This window comes from Plasmopara halstedii, assembly GCF_900000015.1.
Source record: "Plasmopara halstedii genome assembly, contig: Scaffold_1211, whole genome shotgun sequence".
Lineage (NCBI taxonomy): Eukaryota > Oomycota > Peronosporomycetes > Peronosporales > Peronosporaceae > Plasmopara > Plasmopara halstedii.
This window is the reverse complement of record NW_020188126.1, coordinates 1,042,733-1,060,645: the sequence shown is the minus strand read 5'-3', so window position 1 is coordinate 1,060,645 and position 17,913 is coordinate 1,042,733. Positions and strand designations below refer to the sequence as shown.

The 17,913-nt window shown below is 42.1% G+C and overlaps 9 protein-coding genes across 9 annotated transcripts; 6 read left to right on the top strand and 3 right to left on the bottom strand.

Annotated features, from left to right (window-relative positions):
• Window position 1: 1 nt before the first annotated feature.
• PHALS_15374 (uncharacterized protein) lies at window positions 2-940 on the top strand. Its single transcript, XM_036407607.1, has one exon. The coding sequence runs from the start codon at window positions 322-324 to the stop codon at window positions 559-561; it is 240 nt and encodes a 79-aa protein (XP_036263295.1). The 5' UTR covers window positions 2-321; the 3' UTR covers window positions 562-940.
• PHALS_00878 (uncharacterized protein) lies at window positions 939-2,010 on the bottom strand (the record flags this gene model as incomplete). Its single annotated transcript, XM_024730631.1, has 3 exons — window positions 939-1,701; window positions 1,770-1,899; window positions 1,980-2,010. 3 exons carry the CDS (start codon window positions 2,008-2,010, stop codon window positions 939-941), a joined length of 924 nt encoding a protein of 307 aa, XP_024580889.1.
• Window positions 2,011-2,596: 586 nt separating this feature from the next.
• PHALS_00877 (uncharacterized protein) lies at window positions 2,597-4,231 on the top strand (the record flags this gene model as incomplete). The annotated part of the gene is made up of 3 exons (XM_024730630.1): window positions 2,597-2,761; window positions 2,873-2,971; window positions 3,272-4,231. 3 exons carry the CDS (start codon window positions 2,597-2,599, stop codon window positions 4,229-4,231), a joined length of 1,224 nt encoding a protein of 407 aa, XP_024580888.1.
• Window positions 4,232-4,470: 239 nt separating this feature from the next.
• PHALS_00876 (aspartate-trna ligase) lies at window positions 4,471-6,522 on the bottom strand (the record flags this gene model as incomplete). The annotated part of the gene is made up of 2 exons (XM_024730629.1): window positions 4,471-6,439; window positions 6,509-6,522. The coding sequence occupies 2 exons, from the start codon at window positions 6,520-6,522 to the stop codon at window positions 4,471-4,473; spliced, it is 1,983 nt and encodes a 660-aa protein (XP_024580887.1).
• Window positions 6,523-6,614: 92 nt separating this feature from the next.
• Window positions 6,615-7,954, top strand: PHALS_00875 (WD repeat protein WDR4; the record flags this gene model as incomplete). The annotated part of the gene is made up of 2 exons (XM_024730628.1): window positions 6,615-7,782; window positions 7,845-7,954. The coding sequence occupies 2 exons, from the start codon at window positions 6,615-6,617 to the stop codon at window positions 7,952-7,954; spliced, it is 1,278 nt and encodes a 425-aa protein (XP_024580886.1).
• A 2,547-nt stretch (window positions 7,955-10,501) lies between these two features.
• Window positions 10,502-11,004, top strand: PHALS_00874 (uncharacterized protein; the record flags this gene model as incomplete). Its single annotated transcript, XM_024730627.1, has 4 exons — window positions 10,502-10,512; window positions 10,570-10,621; window positions 10,709-10,775; window positions 10,829-11,004. The coding sequence occupies 4 exons, from the start codon at window positions 10,502-10,504 to the stop codon at window positions 11,002-11,004; spliced, it is 306 nt and encodes a 101-aa protein (XP_024580885.1).
• A 4-nt stretch (window positions 11,005-11,008) lies between these two features.
• On the top strand, window positions 11,009-11,336 carry PHALS_15282 (uncharacterized protein). Its single transcript, XM_024730626.2, has one exon. The coding sequence runs from the start codon at window positions 11,123-11,125 to the stop codon at window positions 11,309-11,311; it is 189 nt and encodes a 62-aa protein (XP_024580884.1). The 5' UTR covers window positions 11,009-11,122; the 3' UTR covers window positions 11,312-11,336.
• A 2,322-nt stretch (window positions 11,337-13,658) lies between these two features.
• PHALS_00873 (uncharacterized protein) lies at window positions 13,659-13,874 on the bottom strand (the record flags this gene model as incomplete). The annotated part of the gene is made up of 2 exons (XM_024730624.1): window positions 13,659-13,795; window positions 13,856-13,874. The coding sequence occupies 2 exons, from the start codon at window positions 13,872-13,874 to the stop codon at window positions 13,659-13,661; spliced, it is 156 nt and encodes a 51-aa protein (XP_024580883.1).
• A 2,074-nt stretch (window positions 13,875-15,948) lies between these two features.
• PHALS_00872 (Carbonic anhydrase) lies at window positions 15,949-16,961 on the top strand (the record flags this gene model as incomplete). Its single annotated transcript, XM_024730623.1, has 3 exons — window positions 15,949-16,264; window positions 16,320-16,581; window positions 16,661-16,961. 3 exons carry the CDS (start codon window positions 15,949-15,951, stop codon window positions 16,959-16,961), a joined length of 879 nt encoding a protein of 292 aa, XP_024580882.1.
• Window positions 16,962-17,913: the final 952 nt, after the last annotated feature.

Here is a 17,913-nt window from a genome sequence, read left to right as displayed (position 1 = left end):
TTTTGCAACTTGCCTCATTGTTGGTATTTTGTGCTGGGGGCGAAATGCCTCTTATGTACAGAAAGTGGCGCACTTCCGTCTGTGATCTGCTACACTGATGTTCGTATCGAAGAACGCCAACGAAGTAGTCAAAACTTGTCGCCAGTCCGTTTTGCTGCACGAATAGCAACTGCTGCGGTCTTGTCTTTCTTCCTAAGGTGCAAACAATTGGGCGACCTGAGGCCTGGATGGAACCACGCTGCACCAATATCGTACAGCGTCTTGCCGCTCACTTGAATTGTGGCGATAAATGGTATTCTATTTTTTTATAGCAGAAATGAAATGTATAGCTCGGCAGTGATCTGGAGCTTCACTAGCTCGTTCATGGCGGAGACATGCTTATTTGAGTACGTGTTGTGTATTTACAACGGCAAAACGCACGACGAGCATTTTGTCACATCCTCGAATATGGTTGATTTAATCGTTCTCATGATTCTTCTAACACGAGCTCGTTATATGCTGCCATTGATGCCAAACTGGGTGCGCTACAAAACCTACACTTACAATTCTTTATTAAACTAAATTTGATGAACTAAAATAAAATCGTACAAACTATCAGAAAAACAAGTCAAAAGCATTGATAAAAAAGAACATTTATATTCATGCTCTTCTCTTCTACATTACGCTCCATTTTATAGACTAATCCCTTTCTGTCGGATTCGCACCGCGCCATTTTCGCGCGTCCAAGCACTCGCAAACAATGCCCCTCAATTGAAGCCGGCGTCATGCTGGAATGTCTTGTCCACGAAGCAACACATATTTAACTCTCAATAAGCCCATTTTACCACTCCCGTCGTCTCATCACCATTTTTATTTTTGCATTCCGACGTGAGCTTTAAAATTGTGCCCATTTTTTATTCCAGTTACCGGTGGGGTAAACCTGCTGTCGGTTCCCCACCTCAGGCCCGTATTTTGGACCCGAGAATGGGTATATGACGGGCAACCGAATATGTTACTCCCCGCACTGCTCCGAATGTTGACGACGACGCGTGCTTGACTTGAGAGCTTGCGAAATTTGTTGCACCAGCAATTGTGCCAATCACCGCACCCGATGCCATAGCCACTTTGTCGGTCGTATAATTTGTCGCTCGAACTGCAGTGTTGCCGGTCTTGCGAACCACATTCGATACTCCACGAACTGCTTTGTTCTTCGTGTTTACGGCAAATTGCTGACCTTTATATAGTTTGGTGAACGCCACTGAAATTGTAGCATCCACCTTGTTGTCAACCGAATTTAGCACTGGTACAACCAACGATTGATCCACGTCGAAGAGCGTCTTCCCAGTCACAGTAGCTAAAACCGTATTGACTGTGGCTTTACCCAAATGAGCAAATGGTTTTACCACGCGAAAGCTAGTCGTGTAATCGTACAGATTTTTGCTCGTTTCGTAATAGTACGAGGCTCGCATGAACCACGGCCGGTGCGTCTCCGCAGACGGAACAATTTTGTCGACTTGCTTCATTTGCGTCCATTCAGCGCTATAGACGATATCTAAAGTATGTGAATTTATCATGGAACCGAACGTACACGGCAGCCATTGGTTTGCAACGCCTTGGATAAAAGCTCCAAGTGGTTGTGGCACAGATACTATCGGCTTTTCTTCACCTTCCTCGAGCAATTCAATAAGAACTTCTTCCGACTCAGTCGATGCTTGGACGTTACTGAAAACAACACAAGAAGTAACAGACTCGTTAGAGCAGTTAATCACATCCAAAAGCTTAAGACGTACAAACGCAAAACTTCTTCAATTTCAGTGTCAGTCGTCAGGAATTTCGATTGAACAGAATTGTTGCCTGCAGCCAGACGCACAGATAGCTTTTTGTTCGGCTTGTCACCTTTGACAGTATTGAGTCGATGGACTGCAGCAATCAATCAGCAGGAGAGAAGTTTGTCAAGTTTTTGAAATAATTTAGAGCCATAACTATATAGCAGGACGCACCATGGAAAGTCAGTGTTCCAGACACCACCATCCCGTCCTGATCCCCGTTGAGACTTTGCGTGTTGAGAAGTAAATCGGAAATGAGGAATCTCAGCCATCGTAGAATTTTCCAGTTGCCCTGCACACCCTCTCGCCCATCCGGGATGGGCGCTTTTCAAGAACCTTTCCCTTGATGCTGAGGCTGATTAGATATTTGTATACAGCGATAGATGGACACCGCTTGACCTCGGCATGCCGCAGCTGCAAATGCAAGCAGCAACCTAAAGAAGTTCGGTGTCTCACTATAAAATAACGGCTTCGAAATTTCACGATTTGCTTGGAGTTTGTATGCCTGACTATGATTGTCAACGTGACGGTCTGTATTCAAGCAGTTTCTTTAAAATATTGGATGACGTTTGGCTTGTCACTTTTGATGTGATGCCTTGCAAAAACCAAATTATTTGCGGAATAGAAACTTCAACCTTGAAGTGAAAATATCCCTTTATTATTACAATAAGGCTCATACTTGCAGTGTGGCAAAATTTGTGATAATGAGAAACGGGTGGTTAATTACAAGTTTTGCCGCCTTTTCATTAATCCGTTTTGCCGGCCTATCAGATGAGTCTATAAAACTCTTCATGACATTGGCCATTAAAAAAATGACGCAGCTGCCGATAGGTCAAGAGCTGAACGCTATCCAGGACGGAACCACTCTAGCTTATTCTCTGAGTTTACCGCATATATCTACGAATCTGCTCTCTGCAGCACAGCGAAGCGAGCTGAACAGTTCAAATTTGAGGACGGTTTTTTCGTTCTCGTCTGCAGCATAAGTCCAGCTCTCATCCTCATTAAACCACAACATTGTTAAAAATTCAAGTTATGTACGGTGACACAAATTTGCAGCTGGATATTAGGCAGATTCAAGTGTACAACAAATTTACATCATTGCCGTACTTTTTTACTGCAATATTAATGGACGAAAGTATGCCCCTGGACTTGTTGGTAGAGAAAAAGTACGAGATACTCCTCATATAACTCAACGTCGAATATTATCATTATTGTACCTCAAGGTCATGTTATGATCAATTGTGATTGTAAACAGCTGCCCATGTACTACAGTCGTATCGTCGGTGGATGGACGCCCTTCGACATCGAATGACGCACGTATTTCAGTTGAAATATCAAATCGTCCAGCGCCGCCAGATATCGAATGTCGCCGACTTTCTCTGCGTTTGACAACAAGAAAATATCTATTTTTTATTACATCCTCTGCCTCATTTCTTAATTAGTTGGCTTTGCGAAATTTAAAATAGACAAAAATGGTGACGTCTGGAACGCTTACATTCTTAGTGCAAGGCATTGAAGCTACTTTTGGGGAAGAGGCACATATTAACAAGAAGCTGGCCGTGCGTTTCGCCGTGGGAAATTCCGAGTACACTACCAAGTTTTCGAAACATGACGCGCGCATCGATGAGCACGCCACGCTACAAGTGCATGAGGCTGCAGCCGATGCCACACTCACCATCGAATTGCTACATGAGAAAACGAAAAAACCGCTTGTGAGCACACTTAAGCCGCTGGCTGATTTCCAGAGTAATTCATCTAATCGTAAGATGATGTTTACTTTTGGTGCCAAGTCGGCACCCAATAAAGTTGTGCTATCCTACAGTGCCAACTGGGAGTCAAGCGAGACTAAAGTCGCCACTTTTGATGCTAAACGGCCATGGTTTATGCGTGTAGGTTACTATTATGACACGACCAAAAATGTGTACAACTACACCACAAGCTTCCGCGTCGTGAAGCCTTTTGCAAGATTCGGGGAATCGACAGCCAATACGGTGGTTGAAAAGGTCAGCGGCAAGACGCTTCATGAGATCGATGAGGCGTGGGTTGGCCCTGGTCTCGACGCGCTAGACAATAAAGTGGATGCCACTATAATGGCTGTGGCTGGGACGCTCTATACGGGTCAGCAATACGCGCTTAAGAAGAAGGATGAGGCTGTTGAAGCGGCGTCGCATGTCGTTAAAAAAACGAGCGAGAAAGTATCGGACGCTGTAGGTGCTACGGTACATACGGCCACGAATGTCAAGGACTATACGACTGAAAAGGTAGTCTCGGCCACTTCGACAGTGTATGGCACTGTAGCCTCTGTGGCTGACTACACGAAAACGCAAGTGGTGCACGCTTCATCGTCCACCTACGGTACAGTCAAGGGCGTCACCTTTACAGCGCTCAGCTACGTACCTGTGATCGGTCCTAAGATTGCGGTTTAAATTGAGTAGCCCACTGGATGAATCAAGCCATATATTCTTGTGTGGCCTTCAGAATTGTAAAAATTTCTTTTAAAATGTGATAAATACTGCTTCAAAACCTTGTTTTTGAGACGAAAGTCAAATATTTACGCCGCTTCAAGCTTAAGGTCTAGTGATAATGTCTGCGAAAATGTGTTTGTTACCTAATAATTTCAAAATGGGTAAATTTCGATTAAGAGAACTCTATCAGTGTATGTTAATTACTCATTATCATCTTTATGTTGCACCTGAATATGATATTCCTTCAGCTGCTCAGGAAGCACAGGACCTGGCGCATTTGTCATAAGTTCATTACCTGTCGATGACTTTGGAAATGCAATCACATCGCGAAGACTTGAAGCACCACACAAAATCGCGACAAGACGATCTAGACCTAAGGCGAATCCACCATGTGGTGGAGCTCCGTGGCTCAATGCTTGCAACAAATGTTTGAAGCTTTGGCGTTGTAGCGTTGACAAATCTAGCACATCCTCAAAAATTGCTCGCTGCAGCTCGGCCTGATGAATTCGGATGGAGCCTCCACCGAGCTCCCAGCCATTGCAAACAATGTCGTAGTGTTGTGCACTAATATTCAAAAGCTTTTTGACGATTTCCGGATCTTCTAGCAGCTTTTGCTTTTTCCCTTTACCAGCCAAAATCTCATCCAAAATGACAGCATCTTCACTACAGGGAGCGGTGAACGGATGGTGTGTAGCTGACAGCGAGATCTGCCCGTTGCCAATGTCGTTAAAGCTGTCGTTGTTATCTTCAATGCGCTCGAACATGGGGAAATCAATGACCCAGAGATGATGAAAATTTGATGGATCCAATTCTTTCTGCAGAAAACCTTTAGTGTACAGCAATTGCGCCGTGTGCGTCCGTAAGCGCCCTAGAGTTGCATTTACGTCGGAATACGGACCAGCGGAAAAAATGAGAACATCATTTTCTTTTGCATCAAGCCGTGTATTCAATTGATTGATCGCAGATTCAGTAAGCTTTGTGGTTAATGAGGATTTCCACTTCTTGTCTGTTTGCACCTCGACCACGAAGATGCTTGAAGTTTTAGAGCCACGTTTCGCCACCATTTTCAACTCGTCAATATCCTTGCGGGAAAACCTACCGCTTGCTAGGGACTTTGCATTTATCGCACGAATCACTCCACTGTTATCAAAAGATTTTGAGTCTTTGTTTGCAATCGCTGTCTTAAAAGGAGTGAACTCGCATTCTTGAAGTATATCGTCCACATCCTGCAATTCGATACCAAATCGCGTATCCGGCTTATCTACCCCAAACCGGTTCATAGCTTCCTTCAACGTCATTCGTTTAAATTTTCGATCGGGAAGATTCTTGCCTGCTGATTTCCAAATCTCTTTCACAAGACGTTCCACCAACTCCATCACATCTTCACGTGTAACAAATGACATTTCTAAATCAATTTGTGTGAACTCTGGTTGACGATCAGCTCGTCCACCTTCATCTCGGTAACACCTTGCAAGCTGAAAATATCTGTCAAGACCTCCGACCATGAGCAGTTGCTTGTACTGTTGCGGACTCTGTGTTAACGCGTAGAATTGTCCTGCTGTGCGTGTGGGCACTAAAAATTCTCTTGCTCCTTCTGGTGTGCTCTTGAATAGCGTTGGCGTCTCAATTTCAAGAAATCCTTCAGAACATAAAAAATTTCGTGTAGCAAGTGAAATTTTGGATCGAATAACAAGATTTTGCTGCAACGCTGAGCGACGTAAATCCAGGTATCGATGACGCAATCTCGTGTCTTCATTGGCTATGTCAGATCCTGTAGCCACTTGAAGGGGCAAGTTGACACACGCATTCAGTTCGACAAGTTTGTCTACTACCACTTCTATTGCCCCTGTAGCTATTTTCGGGTTGTGCATATTGACTGGTCGAGCTCGAACGATACCCGTGGCTTGGATCACTGACTCAGGACGAATCTTGTAGATGACATCACTTGCTACTGCTAAGAAGTTGCTTTCTAATACGAGCTGTGTGATACCATAGCGATCTCTTAGTGAAAGAAAGCAAATGGGACCGAATGGACGAATGGAGTCCACCCAACCGCTCAAAGTCACGCGGTGGCCTTCGTGTGATTTCTGCCGTAGCTCTCCACATGAATGTGTGCGGAATGAACTAAAGAATCGAGCACTTTGTATTCGCGTCAACCCTTGTCGCAGTCTACAGACAACAATACATAAAGGTGAAGTAGTGCAATAGATAGATCAGAGTAGATGGTCAGTCCCTTACCTCGTGAAGAGCATTACTATATCATTAACAAAATGTAGCACTCTCTACCATGAAAATATAGTACTTACGTGTACCACCTACATCACCACTCCTTTCAATCATTTATATGGTAGCCACCGGAGTCTTTACGGCCGCAACAAATGGTGTCGTTGTCTCGGTCAGAAACACGACAGTGCTTGTGCTGACTTCGATCGACTCTGCAACACAGGAGTTTATGCAATTTGAGGTCTTGAGAGATGCGGATAGTGCAAGTGAGTCAATAGAGGTAGCGAGTGATGATGAGAGCACGGAGAAGAAGAAGTCTACCCAACCCGCACCACCTGCAAATCGTATCACAGCGGTGAAGATCTTTTGTCCTCAGAATTCGAATGTCATGGCATTGTTAATTCTTGTGGATGAACGGCGTCTGGTGCATTACGAACTGGATGTGATGGCCAAGACGCTGGTACTGAAAGCCTCACGCTCGGTACCTCGTAGCGCAACATGCATGACAATTAGTTCGTTGAAGTTACCAAGTGGAGATACCAAGTACGTGGTTATTATAGGCCAAAAAACGGGTGACGTCGTCGCCGTGCCTTTTCCAGACATGGACCGTGACCTAAAAACGCTGTTGGGCCACACCACATCAATGGTCACTCACATGGCAGTCAATCATGATTCGACATTACTTTTAACGGCAGACCGTGACGAAAAGATTCGTATTTCACGATTTCCGAATACATCAATTATCGAAAGTTACTGCTTGGGACACGTTGCAAGTCTCACTAAAATAGCTTGTAGCACGTTGACCCCTGAACTGGTGGTTTCGTCGTCTATGGACAACACTATAAAGTTATGGAAGATAAAGACAGGAGAGTTGATCGCCTCAAAAGTTTTGCTTCCTGGTTTAGAGGTCTCTGTGAAGCCACTTGATGACGCTGGCCACAGGGCTGCTAAGAGCCTGATTAATGTGTCGCTGACTATTTGTCCAAAAACGAACATTGTAGCTGTGCTCGTGGACTCCCAGCTTGTGTTATTTTTTGAAATCGTTATTGCCAATGGGGCTTACACACTAAGAGAGCTGGTCATTTTGGATGAAGGTGTCCAGTCACTGGTAGTGAACGAGCCTTGCGAGCTGTTGTTCACAGAAACCGAGATATTAGTTGTGTCGTATAAGCAGCATCCATTTCTGCAGCTTTTTAAATTATCAAAGAGTGATGATGGCCACAAGCTGCTGCATGTTAGTGCTGGAACTTCTGCTTTCGATGATTTTCGAAGTGCCGCTGCAAAAATTCGTAAGTCCAACAAAATAGACTTGATACATCTCAGAACGATACTAACTGTTGTGATATTACAGAATTGGCCGATGAGGACGAGAAAGTCTTGGAGAAGCTTGAGGATGGTTGGAAGAAGAAGAAGGCTCGAATTGGCACATGGAACAAAAAGGTGCCTTGTACAGATGAATGAAATTTTTGCTTTGGTCATAAATAATACATCAGTTTTGTCCTTTTGGATGTATTTTACCTATGAATTTGTTTGTTTTGACAAGCACTAGCTTAGCTAGAAGAATGCAACAGCTTTCTTAATGACAAACCTCCCATAGTTACTATTTTTTGAGCCAAAATTACCTTTTTTGCAAAAGAGTACATCCCCTTAAGAACAAACAATCAAAAATATATTTTTACCATGTAGTTATAAAAAGTAAAGTTAGGATATTAATAAAAAATATCTGAAGATGTGTGTGCACAAGAAATACACAATTCGCGATCCAAAATCCATTGAGAATTTCGTAAAATTGTACGGATAATACAATTGCGCCAATTGTGTAAGGGTAAAGTACATACGATCATAGTACCTGCCCCGCTATACATCCGACTATGATGCGGACTAATCCGGTGTTCACACTTATCGTTGTCATTATGATATTGCGCAACATCGAACGCTCCGCAGGCAACCCCTGCACATGAAATTCCACTCCAATCTTTGCAATTTACTGTGCCTGTTCTACAGAATATATTTGCACTTTCGTGCACCAAGTGGATCGTGACTCAATGAAGCGCCGAAGAAGACGTGGTCTACACGACCGATGAGCTAAAGAAATTATCAGTGAAGATGCTAGATGTTCTTCGATAAGAATGGTCGTATGGACACTTCAAATCTCGATCAAGCAGCTCCGCCCTCACCAACAACACACAGCCTAGCCGTTCGTGGAAGTGCTTGGGCTCTCTAGCAACTTCCTAACAGAAGCGGTTTTTGCGCGGGCACGAAGCTGAGATGACGCTCGTGTAGAAAACGAGTTTTCCCGAAATTGATAGTTACTGTATTGCAGAAAGCCTCGAGCTGAGATCGAAAGACAGAGGTGCTAGTAAGGTGAGGTTGCAGGATGAAACGAAAGACAGCAATTGCGTATTGCGATATTCAGAGAATATTATTATAGCGGGAAAGAACGACTGTATGTCGTCATTCTTATGAAATATCTTTGGCGGGACGGTGAAGATCAGTTGTGTGCTGTTGTATTCTTTGTTACGGACGGTGGAGAGAGATGGTGCATTATCCTAAACCTGAGCGGACGACTTTGGGGCGGCTAGAAGTCGCAAGAAGAAGGACTAGCAAGTCTTTATCTTATTACAGAGGGACAATACTGCTGAGTCAGCGCTGATATCACCGTGCGGATCCGTAAATCTCCACGGGTAGGTGGCAAAAAAATTATTGCGAATGGAGTAAATGACGTGGTCCTTTGGATTGTAAGACTTCCCTATCTACTTACGGTAGAGGCTTTTATAGAGCTGGTATCGTTATTTTCGTGAACATGTTTAAGGATCCGCGAGATAGTGAGGCCACTAAAATGATAGCATCTGTACCGAATTTAAGGCTAAGAACGTCGTTCGTATATGCTCTGATGACGAAAGACCGAGCAAGGCTCACCAAACTATATTGACTCAGCCATCAATGTCACTGAGTGCAAAAGTGGAACAGCTATCCCCAAGAAGACTTGATAATCTCTGGGAATGAAACATCACGACGTGATGATAAGACATTCATCACTCGTGTCATACCTAGATAGTGGAGGGTGTCATGATTCCAACTTGGTCATCACATCGAATTTGTGGCGCAAATATACCTCTTGCCAAGATCACAGTGTAACTTCATAATCGCTTTTTAATACGACGCATGAATCGAGATGTTGAGAGAGTAAATTTCCCTACTCGACCTTGTTTTTTTTCTAGAAAGGCTCAGAATTATCGGCGATTGTGAATGTTTATAATAAGTTATACGCAGCCACGCTTCCAACTCCAGCATCGATTATGGAATGTGAGGCTGACAAATATGATCGGATGCATTCCACAATAATATTGAAGAGTATTATCAACTTCTGATGAATACATCGAAATTCTAGGCACAAGCTTGTTCCGACGATATATTCGCTTATAGTTGTGCAGCGCACGGTAAATTAGGATAGGGGGAGCTAATTGTTGAGTAGTGGAAGGCAAATGCCAAAGTGAATTAGTTAGCAGCTACACAATCTACCCTTCCTACATATCTGTAATTACCTTCCTGTGTGCTCTTCTTGTTCCCTGTTCCTTGGTAGCAGCCGCTCTCGAGCTTCTCCCTGCGAAGCCCCGACAAGATGAAAGTCACGAGAAAGTAGTTCTGGATGTGATCCAATCACATCCATCACTCACTCCATTATCACCCAATCAGATTTTGTCATACGGATTCCAGTCATCATTCGTCGAGTCAGTTGGCTCGTCCAGCTCTCATTACGCGACGCTACTTCAATACTAATTAATCACTTGCGAGCTATGCTCGAGAATATGCGCTTAAATAAAAAACAGACCATTGTGTCTTTTACATCGACAAATTCATTCTTCTGGATTGCTTCAGCCGGAAACACGACTTGCGGGCAGATCAAACGATGATAAGAACCATTGTTCAATGGACAATGCTTCTGTCCTCTAATGATTTAAGAAGAGCGGCTTAGCCCGGACTGTTCATACAAATACAGTGCAAATAATGCCGAGGTGGTACGATTTCTCCACAATCGATTTGAATATGATGTAAAATATTGTTGGGTGGGGCAGGAGATTAATTTCAACAAGGCTCTTCCAAATATCGATCGACCATGATTCATCGGTCTTTGCAATAGGCTGCGCTTTGCGCCAGCTCACCCTGTTGTAATCTACTCGTTGAAAAACAGTGTGATGGATAATGACTTTTCAGCGGCAAGACCCCGCAAAACAAATTACGGCTGTGTCTCAAGAAATTTTGGTTGGAGCGCCCATCATATGTGAGTTCCTCTTGAATGATTGTAGAAAATAGTTTAACGGTATTTTTACTAAGCGTGGGAAAAGGTGGCTTTTTGCCGGCCGAATACACAAAATATTTGCGCAAATGTGAGCTTGTTCTCGGTGCTCGTCGCTCGCTTTGGAAATCCCGCTGCATCGACGATGATAAAAAGACTTGAAGGTACCATGTGTCGAATCGAGCAGTTGCAGACCAAGCAGACCGAATATTGACTAGATGCGGACTAGGCTTGAATCAAGCACTGAAGTTGCTGAAACTACTCAACTCACAAGTGGATCGATAACTGAATAAAGCTACAACAAGAATAGATTTTGCCACCAAAATGAGGAAATGAACCGTTTAAATGACGCTGCGCCAGTATGGTTTTTACTATCGATAATGTCACAAAATGTGATGATGCCTGCCCCCTTGGGTTACTTGCGTACAGAGCTGTTCCGAAAGCTTGGTGATTTACGAGCAAATTTAAGCGTACTGCAAGCGACAAGGAAGCACAGAACTTCATATTTTCTATCATCTTAAAATATACTGTATCTATCTCAATAACCTCGGCCATTCTTCGACTCCGCAAATATTATCGCCTTGTTATAAGGAGATTACGTCGAGCATGCTAGATATGTTGACTACAACCGACAAGAATATAAAAATGATGAGGACCCTGTTCTCAAAGTTCTCGAAACATATACCGTCGTTACAACGAGGCCATTTTTACAAAGCAACTGGCATTATTTGCACCAATAACTTCCGGTCTTGGCGATGTGGTAGCCTAGAAAAGTGTTCAATTGAACTCAGGATAAAGAACACGGCGACTGGCCAGAAAGTCTGTACATTTGACTCAGTAAACTATTATAGAGCTAGCAGACTTAGCCAATGATCCAAGTACCAGACCGATTTGATTCTGGGTAGACACGTAATTGAGTCGGTCTTGATAATATCAAGACCGACTCAATTACCCATATTATGGGGTCAAATTCTACAACAGCTTTTTCAAATGTTATCGAAAATCATCAAAAATCCGTTTTAAAAAATGTTAAAAGAATTGTTTAAGTGAAGAAGATTGTCGATTACACAACGCCAATTGTTTTAGTCTATGCTCAACACTTGAAAATTGCCGTACGGCGTTTCCCTAACGTGACGAAGCCTTTTGCCATGCTGGATCACATCTCAACAAAATTTCAGACATCAAACAATTTTTGATCCGTTTATTCAGCGGTACAGTGTGTTTGCTGAATCTCTCGGTGCTTCATCGACCACAAAAGTCAGTGATCATGACCCGATAATTGTGCTTGAACCCTTCATCAAGAAAAAATCGTGCGATGGCTCGATTCTCGCTTCTACGGCTAATTACACTAGTGTCGACAGCAAGACAAATCTGGCGAGTCAATGAACTTATCAGCAGAATTTACTGTTTGTTTGTATCATTGTGATACGTCGACTAGAATTGAAGCAACAAAATCTTTAACGGATCCCAAGAGAGCCATCATGCGGATTGGAAGACGACCTCAATTTTTGGACGCAGGCTTAGATGACTTTGAGGCAAGTTCAGCAAAATCTATTTTCAGATCTACTTAAACCATTGTGAAATTGCTTTTGGGCGTCGAGTTCACAAAACATCCTTCCAAGGAATCTCAGAAGATAAACAATTAAGAGATGATCTGGCGGATCTGCCTAAACATCATAGTGCCATATGAGAAAGTCGTTAGTATTCGATCTAGAAGAGGCATGCGCTGCATGCCTTTAGACGCCTTATCTTATATTCTCAATGGCTTTACGAGAACCTTTGACATCACCAGGAAGTGGCCCAGTATTAAAGGGTAGGGCTGTCCATAAAATTCTACTCGTTGCTGTCAGCTGTGCTAAGCTTCAAAAGCAAAACCGCTGGTACGGTTTCAATAAAATCGAGCATCATATGCAGAGCGCGCAATGCTGTATCTCTGAAAGCAAAGATAAACAAAAGTAGCGCTGATATCACACAGCCAAAACACACACGAACATGTTGCAGAAAAAAGTGCACATTAAATACAATTTAGGTACTTATGGTCACATTGCAATACGTTGGGCTGTGGTGCGATCGCGCTGATTTAAGATTGTGACTATTTTTCTCACTTTACTCAGAACACCCCCCCCAATGGAAGCACACCCTGTGCCCACCATTGGATTCCTACAGCACCACACTTTCACGAGCCAGTTGAATATGAGAAGCTTTATTATAGACAGAGCAACATCTTTGTAGCTAAGCTACAATTGCTAACCGCTGGGATGCTCAAGTCACACATGGCGATTGCAAAGCTTATAGTGTGCATACGAGGCCCAATCCATCTCAGCTAGAAGCGCACACCAAAACATCCGCATCAAGTAGATATTCAGCCACATCCGAGAGAGCTCACGAAATCCAATTGCGAAAAAAGTTGACCTTAATCTTGTATGCAAGGGTGTAACCGGACCGGAATTATAGTCTTGTGTACTACAGCCTAACGCATTCAGTACAGTTGTATCGACTACAAAAGCAATTCAGTATGAGGCTCTCTCATACAGCCTCAAGCACGGCACACTTGCTTGAAGACTTTTTAGAATCGCAATTGGATCGAAAAGCGATTTTATATGTAAAGCTACATGAATATCAATACTAGAGGTCCTATTTTTATGTAAAGAACCTACACATGCAGAAATAAAATTTATGAATTTAATATACAAAACTTTGGGCACACGAAATTCAACCCAGAGAAATCTTGGTTAATTTGAACTTGAAGTCTTCGTTTCCGGAAAAGTGACTGGCTCGTGCCACTCGCTTCAAATGGCAAAGACACGTCGATCTCATCATCAGTTTAGATCATCAAATAGAATACCGTTGAGGAGTTAATGAATGTCATCACTCACACTCTGTTTTGATTAGTACATGAATGACAATCACTCTGTACCGTAAAGTACATGCAAGCATCATTTTGCATCGATGACATACGTAAACAACATCCAATGATGTCACCCGTGCATGTGGGATCTGTCGTCCTGTAAGCTGTAATCCTTTCGTTATTTGTCATCACAATGCTCGTTGAAGGCGATGTGTACCACAGAGATCCACCTTCATGTAATAGTTTATTACTTTGGTGTATTTGTCAATTACAAAAATCCCAAAATACTGGTATTTATATTTATGTAGAATCTACAACATTTTTTCCGGAAATCCATATCCATATCTGATATGGATTTCCGGAAAAAATGTTGTCGTGCTGCTAGCCACACTACACGTAAGATCAAAGAGGCGGTTTTATCATAAGAAAAGGAAAAACGTATGTATTTAGCACCAGTCAAATAATATTATTTCAAATGTATGTACTCTTAAATAGCAAGCTGACTAGACATCTGGCTAAGGTAATTCCACTCTTGGTAGGAGCGCGCGAATCCAATCGCCGTACGTTTGTGATCGTGAATTTGTGCAAATTGCATGGCACCTCGCTGCACATCTGTACCGAGCATGAAGCATCTTGCTACTTTGTAACTTTTGGATAAGGTTCTAGAGACAAAATTGGCAATAATAAGACGTTACGTGCTTCGTAGATATCTAGAATATGCGGAGAGTAACAGAAAAGCGCTAGCAAAAAGGACTGCTTATATCATTAGGCATCTAGACCTCCGACTTTAATGTAGCTGGCTTTTCATCTGGAAGTCGGCATGAGATCAATGTAATAAATATATGTATAAGTTAATTTTTGCTGTGACAAAAGTAATGAAATTTGCTCCTCACATAATCGAATGGGTCAATTAAATTGATATTCCGCTCTTTCCACACGGCTTTACTGATGGCGTAAACATGCTACAACACACAGTAATTTCACGTCCACATTAATAATGTATACGAAGTGGTAAAGCTTTAAGATAGTCACACAAAAATCGTCTTATTGCTAAGACGATTAGTCAACAATGCAATAAGTTGTTGGTCAAAGTGAAGTAAATATTGCCAGTTAATAAAGAATCTTTTCTGGTCTATGCTTACGCAATCAGTGATTTCTTTCCAAATTCATTGTGTCCAACGTTTGAATTTTGGAAAAAAATGGCGGATTTTTTAAGCTATGCAACAGAAAAGCATCTAGTGTTCCTTACAATAAAGTTTAATACTTGCATCTTTAAATCTTGCAGGCACTTAAAAGTAGTAAGAATTGTTTTAGATATAGAGGAAGAAGAAGTCGCATTGAACGAAGCCATTTTGCCTCTTGCGTCTCAAGGTCAGATTTTAAAGCTCACAAAAGTGTTCTATTGCTCGAATCCATTTGTCGAGCCGGTCTAGAGTTATTTTTATGGTCTGATGTTGATAGTAACGCATCTATTGAGAAGCACAACATGACCAAATTATACGCGTGACGTACGAAGTCAGCGCTCATCTACACAGCACGCTTCAAGTCGAGAGAGTGGCTACAGATCGGCGTCTTGTTCACCAGATTTTTGATCAATAGCTTAAAACCTTTTTAATAAATAGTAAATTAAGTTTGACAAAAAAATCATATACTTTCTTTCTATGTGTACGTATCACTTGTGATCTGTTGAAATATTTTTATTAACAAGCGGCGACGTCTCGTCTTTCACGTCATATTCTGAAGCTAAAGGAGATACAGAGCATGATTTGTCACATAAGTGGGCAAGCTTCTGTTCTTTTGAACATACCAGCTATGTTTTCTATCGAAGTGCTGTAAGGGCAACCACAGAAAACTATCCATATGCTCTCCATCGTTCGTGTAAATCAAACAAATTGCTTGAGCTAGGAAGTGGCGACATCTTGTTTCAAATTTCAAGTTCTAGAAAATTCAATTCGACAACGACTCGTCAAATCTGTTGCCGCAGGTGCGTACAAACTTTTATAACACGATTAGTAAATTTTCTTTGCCAATAAGACGACAACAAATTATAGTTGTGTATTGATCAAACATATGTTCAGTATCTTTCTATGTGTGCAAATAGAAAAATGATTAATTGCTACGTTCATGAATCTTGTTCAACCACCCAAAACTTTGATGTTTATGCACAAAAGACTCACCGATACCAATTTCATGTTAATTTTCCGGCTTTATTCGTCTTAATGATAACGTTAAAAATGCAGATTTTCATTTCTCGATTCGCTCTCAATCGTCTACTCATCGACTCTTCAATCGAGTTTAAGCTTCAAAAAGATGAAGTTCTTTCCTACTATCAATGCTGCTGTCGCTACGTGCATTTTGACTCGTTTCGATGGTGTTATGGCTGAAACATCACAAGAATCCAACGAACCACAATGGGCCTACCATTCTCATGACAATCGTATGATTAACTGGGACAGGTGGGCTGAAGTATGGCCATCATGCGGTGGTGATAGACAATCACCCATCAACATCGTTTCACGTGATGTGATAGTGGCTGAATCAAGACTACCACTAGCTTTCAGCGGAATTTGTCCTGACTTTAATTTGTCAGCGCCCCACGAGCCGCTTGAGGCTGACGTTCATGAAGGTAACTATATTTATTGTAATATCATATGCTGAATGCTGATCGGATCGGATATTAGGCAGCTGTGAGGTTTCGGTCAACTCCACCGTTTTCAAGTTGACACAGTTTCATCTGCACGCTCCAGCGGAGCATACGATAGATGGCGTCCAAAAGAACGGTGAGATCCACTTTGTACACAGAGCCAATGATAGCGATGCTCTTTTGGTGGTGGGTATCATCCTTGAAATTAGTCCAGTATCGGACCCGTGGTTGAACCCCTTGCTGGATGCCCTCGAACATGTTAATTCAACAGTTCCGTCAGAATCTGTCATTGTGCAACTGTAAGTTTAATCACAAGCAGGTTCATATTTTGAAATTGTTTTGATGACGCTAACGAGATTATTTTAATCTGCTGTGAAGGAGCTCGTATGCGAATCTCATTAAAACAGCATTTGAGATTGGAGGTGCTTACAATTACCCAGGCAGTCTGACCACTCCTGGATGTGAGGAAACTGTTGATTGGTGGGTGATAAAGTCACCAATTATGATCTCAGTTATCGACTATGACCGCCTTCATACAGATCTACTCGAGTATGAGATCACAAATAATGGCAACAATGCTCGCCCAGTTCAGCCTCTGCAAGGCCGCACCGTTTTGTATTACACGCCAACCGCCTTTGGATTAGACATGTATCCAACACCGAAACAGAATATAGTATAGACTTAGAGTCGGTTATACTCATGTAAATACGACAACAGCAGTAGCCATCTTACATCTCCTATTTCTTATCTTGTCATATCTTCAATATGTAAAGCAATCATCTCTGCCTTATTCTAAGCCGAGTTAAAGTTGCTGTGTAAGAAATTTATATAAATGGAGTCATGGAATGGGTAAAGATGCTCAAAATTATAGATTTCAGGGCCAATCAAATTTAATAAGAATAACCAACAGTAATTTCTATCACTTTCAATTGGGAATTTTGCATCAATTAAATGAATGTTGCTACTTCTATTATTGTTTTAATTCTCAAGTTCAATTTAAAAGCGGGAGCTAGATGCGTAGTTACATCTGATGATTATTATGAAACATTGTTATCCATTCACTTTTGGTATAATTATACCAAATGTTAGTCTGCACAATTGTACGAAATTCACATTGCACTTGTGTGTAGTGTGATCGGAGGATGCGGAGGTTATACGTGTGAGCCCAACACTTACAGCCAAAGCTAAATGTGCGAGAAATCCGCACCGCGAGTATTTTCTCAACTCACAGATGTCGAATGTGCTTTAAAAAATAGATTTTTAGCAAAATTGTCGCTGAGTATATGAATTAATCTGGGCAATGATTGGATAAAACACATTAAGGATTTACACGCCAGTTTCAGCAAAGCGGACGTCCGCCTTGATCGTTGATTCATGTTTGACTTCGCAAACAAATAAAAAGGTTTCCTTGCAAACTATCATCTAAAGTTGCTACCGCTGACAACTCTACCAGTCTCTATGAGACAATATTATATCAACCAGCCGAAAAATTTATTCTCTGCAAGGTCGGTCTTCACTCACTCGTGGGAAGCTCGATGTGACGTCTGATAATGCAACTTATCAAATCGCAAGCGACCTCATTATCAGGACAATTTTGCCTAAACGGAGTCTCGAACATCTTAAAATGTTCA